This window comes from Leucopleurus acutus (assembly GCF_964270905.1).
Source record: "Leucopleurus acutus genome assembly, chromosome: 13".
Classification (NCBI taxonomy): Eukaryota; Metazoa; Chordata; class Mammalia; order Artiodactyla; family Delphinidae; genus Leucopleurus; species Leucopleurus acutus.
Window position 1 is genome coordinate 73,378,027 of NC_139155.1, and position 10,087 is coordinate 73,388,113.

The window sequence follows — 10,087 nt, forward strand, 5'->3', positions numbered from 1 at the left end:
GCTTCTGCTTAGCCCGCCTCCAGCTTCCCTGTGCAAACAGCCTCAGTCAGGGTATGCCTGAAGCCTTCCCTTTTTCCCACTATAAAGCTGTCCCACTGCCCTGCTTGCATTGGAGTCTCTGCCAAAGGCAACAGATGGTGGCTGATTCCCTGGCTATAGCAAGTTGGGAATAAATAATCTTTGTTTGTTCTCTTTCGGATGGTCTTCATTTCTTTCCACAGATGCTAAGGCTGTCCTGGCATTATTGCTTAAACATTTGAGCCTCTCAACTCTGGAAAGTGAGGACTGTAGGGAAACTGAGATGAAGAAAAGCAAAGTCTGGGAGAGCGAGGATGATGTGGTGTTAAAAGTCCCCTTGGACTTCCCTGGTGGCACGGTGGTTAAGAATCTGTCTGCCAATGCAGGGGACACGGGTTCGAGCTCTGGTCTGGGAAGATCCCACATGCCACGGAGCACCTAAACCTGTGCGCCACAACAAGAGAAGCCACCACGATGAGAAGCCTGCACACCGCAACAAAGACCCAACACAACCAAAAGTAAAAATATAATAAAATTTGTAAAATCCCCTCAACTTATTTACAAAACAGAAGTAGAGTCACGGATGTAGAAAACAAACTTACGGTTACCAGAGGAAGGCAGGTAGGGTGGTGAGGGATAAATTGGGAGATTGGGACTGACATATACACACTACTATATATAAAATAGATGACTAATAAGAACCTGCTGTATAGCACAGGGAATTCTTCTCAATACTCTGTAATGGCCTATATGGGAAAATAATCTAAAATGAAAAAAAAAGAGTGGATATATGTATATGTATAACTGATTCACTTTGCTATACACCTGAAACTAACACAACATTATAAATCAACTATACTCCAATATAAAAACAAACAAACAAATTCCCTCAACTCCTGCAATACACACACAAACAGTACCTAATTGTCTAAGGATGTAAGGAAAGTAATAACATCTTTAGCATCAAAGGACATCATGTGATCAGGTTTACTCCAATCAACCCATTAAAAAGTTTGCTTTTCCCTCCCTCCCCTTTGCCCCACTTTCTAAGGGACTACTCACCGTAGGGGGGAAAAATGTACTTTATAATTGGTTCTCAATAGTCTCTGGGCAATTTATCAATAGCAGCCTGTTTCCCACCTCTTTTTGCCTTCAGGGGCGGAAAGAGTGCCTCCTTTCCATGGAGCAGACAGGTGAGTCCATCCCACACCCTCTGTATCCTTTATAAAGCCCAGTATAGCCCACATTGTAGGTAGTGGACCAATTCTTGTTTAATAGAATGATGAATAAGTTACCTTCCTCTCTTTTGTAATAGGAAAGCTGAGGCCAGAGAGTTTATTTTTTAAAAATTTTGACACACTCAGCTTCAAAGATAAAACACAAAGAAAAGCATTCCAAAGACAAAAGTGATTTTGTTCATATTTTATATTGGAGTATCTTAACCGTGGAGATTCTAATGTGTCGGTCTTGGGGGGATCTTAGGAGTCAGTATTTTAAAGTTTCCCAAATGTTTCCGATGTGCAGGTTGAGTGAAGTCCTGAGCTAGAAAAACGCAGAATGTTTCCCAAACCATATTGTGCAACAGAATCACCTAGGATAGTGCCTCTCAAACTTTAATGTGCACACAAATCACTTGGAGATCCTGTTTAAATGCAAGTTCTGATTCAGGAGGTCTGGGCTGAAGCCAAGATTCTGCATTTTCTAACAAGCTCTGGAGTTTGCCGGTGCTGCTGGTTCACGGATTATACACTGAGTAGCAGCAAGGCCCTAGGATGTTGGAGGAAATACAGATTCCTGAGTCCCACTCTCGGGGGTTCTGATTCGCCTAGTTTTTAGTGAGACTCAACAATCTGCATTTTAAAAAGTTCCCTAAGGTGCTCGTGATGCCCAGACGGATTTACCAAAACCTGGGAACCAATCCTGGCTCATTAACCTCTTGTGTGACCTTAAGCAATTCTTTCCTCTCTATAGGTCTCATTTTCCTCCTCAAGGATAGATAAGTTGATTTCTTAGGCCCTTCCAGCTCTCACGTTTAAGGAAACCTCCATAACAGTTTAGGACTAATGGCGGCCTGAGTCTGAGAACTACAATCCCCACAATGCGCTGTGCTGCTCCGCTCCCTTGTGGGATCTTGAAAGAGGATCGTTCCTGGAGGCACTCCCCACAATCCTTTGCGGTGCTTCAAGGTGGCGGCGCCCGGTGGCGCCATGAGCGATCTGGAGAGCACCAGCAGCAGCAGCGGCGATGAGGAGGAGCTGGACCGGTGCCGCGAGGCGGCGATGCCGGCCTGGGGCTTGGAGCAGCGCCCGAGGGGCCCGGAGAAGCCAAGAGCCGGTAGGGGACTATGTTCGGGGAGTCTGGCCGAAGGGCGCAGGATCTTCCCCTGCGGCCTGAGGATGGATGGTGAAGAGGGAGTCCCTGGAATTAGACTTCTTTCCGCGAGGAGGCTCCAGGGCCTGGGTGGGGTTCAGAGTCAAAGCGCGGACAAGTTCAGCAGGGAGCGTTGTTCCATTATCGCCGTCAGAGAAACCAAGTCGCCTGAATGTCTCTTGACTTTGCTTCCCTGGGTCCATCCTAACTGTCGCACCCTGGGCAGCCCACCACCTCTCCGAGGTGCCTGCGACCCTTACTGGGTTTTCGCGTCCAGCCTTTCCCCGCCTCCAACGCTTTCTCACTCCCTGGGGCTGCCAGCGAGCTGTGTCCTACACGTCTCTCTGACCGTGACTCCCTAGTGCCTTGGGAATAAATCCCAAACCCCTTAACTTAAGGGTACCTAATCCCGGACAAAATCCAGAGGGTCCGTGAATCTGAATGGGAAAAATATTTCATCTTTACTTTCATTAATCTCTGTTTGAAATTTAGCATCTCTTTCCATCATGCATGTGAACAACAAGCCACAGTAGTTTTGCCAATACCTGTTACTTTGTCTTAACAAAAGTCGCAGATTTTCAAATCCCATTACAGTCTTTGCAGATACATCAAAAATATTTTATTCATAATAAAATGTTGAAAAAAAATTATTTCCATTCATCCCTGCTTTTAAAATTACAGTAAGTTTTAGACCCATCAGTAGATCTTATTTAGTACATTAATGAAGAAGCACATTAATACTATAATATTAATACTATCCCAAATTTGGCTTTTTACTATTAATGATAACTGAATTTCAGTATCATTGGTTTTCTTTGTAATCCTATGTTACATTTTTTGCATCTAAAACATTCTGAGAAGGGATCCAGGCTTTACCAGACTGCCAGAGCAGGCCATGGCAAAGAGCCCCTGCTTTTGTTGAAAAGGACTTACAAGCCCTTTGGTAATCCATTCCCTGCCTGCCTGTCCCTTTTTGCCTTCCTGCCATACTGCACACTTCCCGTAGGTAGGCTCCAGACCATACTGTGGGCACCACAACTCTGCAGTTTTCTCTTCATTTTCTATAGGCAGAAATGCCTTTCCATCCCCATCACTTACTAGCAGTAAGAAATTTGGGCAAGGTACTTAAATCTCACTGTACTTAAATTTCCTCATCTGTAAAGTGGGGGTAATGGTAGTACCTACCCCGTAAGGTTGAGAAGGAACTGAGATGATGTATGTGCAGTGCTTGGCGCACATTAAAGGCCCAATAAATAGCAGCAATTATGTGATCGGTCTCTTTTCATGGACTGCTTTCCCCCTCCTGTCTGACTCCCACTCATCCTTTAATAATACAGCTGAGACACCATCTCTTCGGGAAAGCTGGGTTACATGCCTTCTCTCCACCATCATCATAATTTGTGTGATTCCCTTCGTATATAATGCTTTCCTTTCTTCTACAATTGCCTCTTTATTTATCCTGTCTTTTTTCCTCTCATCCCTGCATCCCCAGCACCTAGAGTCAACTCTGGCCTGTAGTTGATCCACAAATATTTATTGAGCACGAGGTTACATGATGTGAACTTCACGAGGGCTGGTATTCCTTCACCATGGTATCCCCAGGGCCTACACAGGGGTCAGGAAAATAGTTCTTAAATAAATGAACTTGCCGGAAAGGCACCTCTAATGAATGTGGAGGCTGAGACCCCAGCAAGACTCCCAGTCCAGTGATCAACATAACTGAGCCCCCTTCTTCTCTCTCTTCCACAGCACTTAGCACACAGCCAAGCACATGGTAGGCACTCAATAAATGCTGGAATCAAATTACACTTGCTTGTCCAGCATGGTGGTTAAGGGGGGGCCTCTGGAGCCAGATGGCCTGGGTTCTCATCCCAACTCTGTCGCTTATTAGCTGTTTGACCCTGGCTAAGCTATTTTACATCTCCTTGCCTCAGTTTCCTCTTCTGCAAAATGGGGATAATGGTAACCCCCACCCCATGGGGTCATTGGAAAGATTCAATGAGTTATACATGTAAATCCCATAAAATAGTGCTCGGCACACAACTGATGCTATAGTCGTTTCTTCTATAAATGCTTTGGTGTTCGTTATTTTCACAGGTGCTGCAAATACTCAGTTGCCAACCACCCAACCGAGCCTCAGGTACTGTGCACTTTGGGTTCACGTTTCACGCATTCATTCATTGATATTGCTCCCCTGCTGTGTGCCAGAGGCTATTAGACCCTGGGATGTCAGTGCGAACCAGACACATGTCTTCCCCACCCTCATGGGGGCAGCTTCTGAGCTGGCAGGAAGTGAGGTCCTTTTCGTGTGTGTTGTAGGCACAAGGTGGATGAGCACGAACAAGACGGCAACGAGCTGCAGACCACCCCTGAATTCCGAGCGCACGTAGCTAAGATGCTGGGAGCCCTGCTGGACAGGTAACCTGCCCTTATTCATTAATACGAAGAGTAAGGGCTCCCATGGTCTGGAAGCTCAGAGTGTGTAAGTCGGCATCGCGGCAAGCATGTGGCATCTGTCACCTCATCGCTTCATAATCACTCTACCACGAAGGTCCTGTCGTTGTCCTTCTTCTCTAGATGTGGCAACAGGCTCCCCTCTGTGAGAGGAAGCATTTGCTTGAAGTCACAGGGAGGAAGGAGCAGAGTGGCTTTGACTCCAAAGGCCCTGCTCTTAACCACTGTGCAATCCTGCTACCACGAGAGGAAGAGGGGAACCCGAGCTCATTCCCTCTGCAAGAGGGCAAGGGACCGACTGAATTCCTATTTCTTGGGTGCTTTCTGTATGCCAGGCACTGTGAGAATACAATCTGTAAAGATCCAGGGCAGCATTCCCAAAATAGGTGCCTAGAAATGCGAGTCCAGAGTGTGGCTCTTGACAAAAGGGGTCCAACAGCAAAGAGGTGGAGAAACGCTGCACTCTGCATACCCCCGTGCCTGGGAGATTTAGATTCCTAATAGTGTGTTCAAGGCCCTGAGAAGTCCTGCAGTAAAGAGACCTGTGTAACTTTGTTTAGCCCAGCATCTTGTGAATTCATTTGGCCACAATGCCTCTGTTCCATGGATGACTGATGGCGTGTCATGGGACGTGTTCCGGGATACGCTGGTCTACATCCATCCCCACTTGACAGAGCCCTAGCAGGGTTTTTGTTGTTGTTGTTGTTGTTTAATATTTATTTATTTATTTGGTGGCACCGGGTCTTAGTTGCCACTCCAGGGCTCCTTAGTTGTGACATGCAAACTCTTAGTTGCAGCATGCATGCGGGATCTAGTTTCCTGACCAGGGATCGAACCCGGGCCCCCTTCATTGGGAACGCGACGTCTTATCCACTGTGCCACTAGTGAAGTCCCCAGCCTAGCAGGTTTTGAAAAGGAGATTGAGGGTGTTCAGGCCATAGTCCTTCAATTTGAAGTAGTCATTGAAAAAGGAAAATAAGCCTTCCTAAAGTGCACACCAGCTGCTCTTCCCAGACAGAATGTTGGGCCAGGCCTCAGCAGCCTGCACCCTCATGGCGTTAGTGCCAGTCCCCCAACCTGGGAATGTGTTAAACATGTTTAGGAAGGTCAATTAGCATCTCAACCCATGAGAGCGGTTTTTCTCCATGATGGTTCGGCTTCAGGGTGACCAGGGCCTGCCTGGCATTGCAGTGATCCACAATGGATGCTTCCCTAGGTGGAAATCCAACAGGATGCGGGTTACACGCGGTCAGGATATTCCCTGCAGTGTTCCCGTATTTCTCTCCAAAGAAATGATACTCCACTTGGTCCCTTGTGTTAGATCAGGGTTTCTCATCTTGGCACTATGGACATTTTGGACTGGATCGTCCGTGGTTGTGCGGGGCTATACTGTGTATGTAGGATGGTTCGCAGCATCCTTGGCCTCTACCCACGTGATCCTAGTAGCATCTCTCCACCAGCTGTGACAACCAACTGTGTCTCCAGTCATTGCCTGGTGTCCCCTGCGGACCAACGTTGAACCACTGGGTTAGATACTACCCAGGTCAGGGGCGGCGCCCAGTTGGGCCAGACCGCGTCTCCGCTCCCTCTCCCCAGACCGCGTCCCACACAGGACTTCGGGGAGGCCTCTGGCACCTACAAAAGGCAGTTAGGAGAAGCACCCAGTGCATTGCTGTGTTTGCTGCGAGGATGTTGCTGAGAGCGTCGGTCTCTGCGGTGCGTGTGAGGTGACTGCCCCGACAGCCTTCCCCCAAGACCTGCTTCCTGGTCTTGTCAGTTCTTCCCACTCTCTCTGTGCTTCTAGAGAAAGGGGGTCCTGTGAAGCTCATTGCTTATCTTGACAACAGTAGTCATCTTCAGCATCGTTGTAGCTGCTGTTTACTGAGCACTGGCTTGCAGCCAGGCTCTGTGCTCAGGGCTTGGTATCCACTGTCTCATTTAATTCTTGTGACAGCCCTCGGAGGCGGGGACTCTTATTACTCGCAGTGTAGAGACGGGTAACAAAGGCTCAGAGAGATGAAGTCCCTTGTTAGTAAGTGACAAAATCAGGATTCAAAACCCAGGTCTGAAGTCTGAAAAAGGTCGGTGGGTTGTAGCAAAGTCAGTTTCCCAGTTGTGATAATGGACCCTAGTTACACGCAGTGTCACCAGAGGGAGAAACGGGGTGGGGGGGAGTCCGTGGATCTCCCCGTATTATTTCTTGGCACTGTAAGTCAATCTACAATTAGCTCAAGTTTTTAAAAATTAAAAAAAAACAACAACAAAAAAAATAGGTCTGCCCTGCTCTAGGAGCTGACCTCTGAACTGTTTTTTTCTAGACTGGTCATATTTCCCTTTTCGTGCTTGCTGCCAGGAAGTTCAGAACAAAATGTGTACCCTCTGTCTAGCAAGTGTGTAGGGCTTCCTGGCCACACGTCTGGCTCTTTCTGTCCTTCCTGCTCTTGTTTTCTCTTTGCCTTATTTGAAATTGCACTCATTTTGTTGTACTGTGAGTATCTTCAAAACTTCTTCAGCACTTTCTGGAATAAAGTAGGGTTTAAACCAGTGAGGCACTGCAGTTTGAGCTGGCACTATGGACATTTGCGTCCCCATCAGGCCGGGGTGCTCTCCGCCTTTGCACTTAGTATCACATTACCCTACCCCCTCCACTTAAAGGGAGAAAGGCAAGTTTTAATTAAAAAGAATTTTCATTGTTACCTAGAATCTCATCTTAAATCCACCATCTCTTCCCTTAGCTCCATTACCATCTCAGAAGTAGTGAAGGGGCCAAGAAAGGCTGAGGTACCGAGAGGCGTCCTGGAGGATGATGGTGAGTGGTTATGCTTTCCTTTATTAAGTGCCTCCCGTGAGTCTGGAGCTGGGAAATACGTTTTTGGCATTTTATCTTCTTTCATCCCTGCAGCCCCTGTCCGAGGCATGTATTATGGTGATCCTATTCACAGGGGGGAATCGTGAGGGGACTGGATCTCTGAGGAATGCAGACACTGGCCCGAGGTGACCCTAAGCAGGAGCGCCTAGCCACTGCACCCTGCAGCCTCTCCCACATGGGTCTCTGTCCCCTGCCCAGCTCATTAGCCACTCTGCGAGCTGCCTTAGGCGGGAGGCTCAGCTGCTGATTCCCTGAAGCCTCTGAGGGCTTGCTGACTTGATTCGGCAGCCGGCATCCCCTCAAGCACCCCATCCTCTCACTGCAGCAGGTAGCAAGTGTGCCTCTCATCCCACGAGGCACCGTTTTGCAGTTAGACAGGAGCGATGCCCGCTGGACTGGGAGCTCCTTGAGGGCAGAGACGGGGCAGCCTCGGCCCCTGGGGTGCCCCGGGCGGTGCTGACTCCGCCCCTGTGGGTTGCAGGCTTCCGCCTTTTCTTCACGTCCATCCCTGGAGGCCCTGAGAAGGAAGCTGCTCCCCAGCCCCGCCGGAAACGGTTGCCTTCCAGCTCCAGGTGAGATGGCACACCCACTCCTCCAGTTCCCTCGTTGTTGCCTGTGTTCTGTCTTGGCCAGTCCCCCTGCCCCCGAAATAGCCAGGCCAACTCCAGTGAGGTCCAGGCCCAGAAGGAGCCCTGTCAGTAGCTGGGGAAATAGTACCTCAGTGGGCGGGGGAAGAGTTTCCACTGGCCGTTGGCTTTGGATGTTTACTGCTTTTCGAGCACCTGTCTTGTGCCGGACACTGCACTCCTGGGACATCCCTGTGAGGCCTGGGCTCTGTTAAGATCCCCAATTTACAGATGAAGACACTGAGGGTCAGAGAGGTTAAGTCACAATGTGAGGTCACACAGCCGTGAAGCAGAGAAGCCAGTATTGGAACCCAGCTCTGCCTCACTGCCAAGCCTGAGTTCTCCAACTGCCACCCTCTGTCTGTGGCCGCTCTCTGGTGGCTTGGACAGAGGCAGCGAGAGGTGGCTTTGGGGCCCCGTCCCGACTCCAGCTGACCCGGCCTGCACTCCCGTTGCAGCAGCGAGGACGGCGACGAGTTGCAGCGCTGCCGGGAGGCGGCTGTGTCAGCCTCTGACATCATCCAGGAGTCCGCCATCCACGGCCCTGGCAACATGGAGAAAAAGGCAAAGAAGAAGAAAAGGAAGTGGAAAAAGAAAGCCAAGGAGGACAACACCAACCTCGCCCCAGCGGCCACCACCGCAAGCAAGACCGCATCTGGGGAGCAGGGAAGGGAGTCCGCCGGGCTCAACGGAGACCAGGCACTGTTTGGGACCAAAAAGAAGAAAAGGAAGAAAAAGGCAAAGAGGGCCAGTGAGACCTCCCCGTCCCCGCCAGCAAAAAGCGCAGCAGCTGTGCCTGCAAACTGAGCCCCGCCTGTGAGCACGGGGCCCAGCTCAGGCAGCTACGGGGGACAAGGCATGTCCAAGCTCCGCCTCCCTCTCCAAGTGCAAGGACTTGGCTAGCAAGTCTAGACGTCGCCCATGACTGGGGCTGGCCCAAGGGTCGGGGCAAAGAAGCGGTTGTAGGGCGAGTAAGGCCTGCCCTTCTGTGCTCCCACTGGGGCTGGGGCAGACCCGTGGTACCAGAACATTCTGTGGTCTCAGGAAGAAGGAGGAGCCTCCCAGTCATTGAAGGCTGATGGCCAAGTGGTAGAGCTTCCCCCTCCTCAGCCTGGTGTGGGACATGACCTGAAGAAAACGAGGGAGGGTGTCCCCGAGATGCCAAGCCCCAGGAGGAGTTTTGTGCATCTCCCTCCAAGCCACACAGACCTGATATAACATTGTCTGGAAAAGGAGAGAGATCCCTGCCTCCACCTGGTTTTCCAGAATTTTCTTTCTTCACATTGTGAATACACCATGCATGATCATGTCTCTGAGCCAACTGGATAATTGAAAATAAATTGTCGAGGGACGCAGAATGTAACAGAGGGATTTGGGTGCCGCCCTCGTGTCTGTGCTGAATCCTGATGAGCCACTATAAGTAAGCATCACACAGGAGGGGTCCTGCCTACACCCCCAGAAGTGTTCCCCTACCCCAGCGTCAAGACTTCAGGAAGTGTCACAGCACTCGTGGCCTGGGGGATTCGTGGACCCATGTATCCTGCAAGAAGGAGCAGAAGTTCAAGGTGAAGGTGAAGTGCTGGCTTCGTTGCCTGGCCTTGGAGATTCGGCAAAGCAAGGAAGACAGAGGTGGGATGTGAGAGCATGTGTGCCGGCCCCATCCCTCCTTGGGCTCCTGGTCTCCTTCCGCCCCCCCGAGCCTGCCCAATCCCATCTGGGCAATGTGTGGACAAGCAAGACGTTTCAACAT

General features: G+C 49.9%; 1 protein-coding gene across 2 annotated transcripts; it reads left to right on the forward strand.

The window, feature by feature from the left end:
* Positions 1-2,186: 2,186 nt before the first annotated feature.
* Positions 2,187-9,150, forward strand: LOC309970723 (protein CUSTOS). Of its 2 annotated transcripts, none has more exons than XM_082853285.1 (6): positions 2,187-2,352; positions 4,486-4,528; positions 4,708-4,806; positions 7,578-7,651; positions 8,193-8,283; positions 8,796-9,150. In XM_082853285.1, the coding sequence occupies exons 1-6, from the start codon at positions 2,226-2,228 to the stop codon at positions 9,142-9,144; spliced, it is 783 nt and encodes a 260-aa protein (XP_082709411.1). In that variant the 5' UTR covers positions 2,187-2,225; the 3' UTR covers positions 9,145-9,150. The 2 variants fall into 2 exon arrangements, with proteins under 2 accessions (XP_082709411.1, XP_082709410.1); XM_082853284.1 differs by having other exon boundaries at positions 2,210-2,352; positions 8,799-9,150.
* Positions 9,151-10,087: the final 937 nt, after the last annotated feature.

Coding starts and splice junctions, on each gene's coding strand:
- LOC309970723 (XM_082853285.1), top strand. CDS start 2,226: ATGAGCGATCTGGAGAGCACCAGCAGCAGCAGCGGCGATGAGGAGGAG. Junction 2,353..4,485: donor CCCGGAGAAGCCAAGAGCCG/GTAGGGGACTAT, acceptor TTATTTTCACAG/GTGCTGCAAATACTCAGTTG. Junction 4,807..7,577: donor CTGGGAGCCCTGCTGGACAG/GTAACCTGCCCT, acceptor CTCTTCCCTTAG/CTCCATTACCATCTCAGAAG.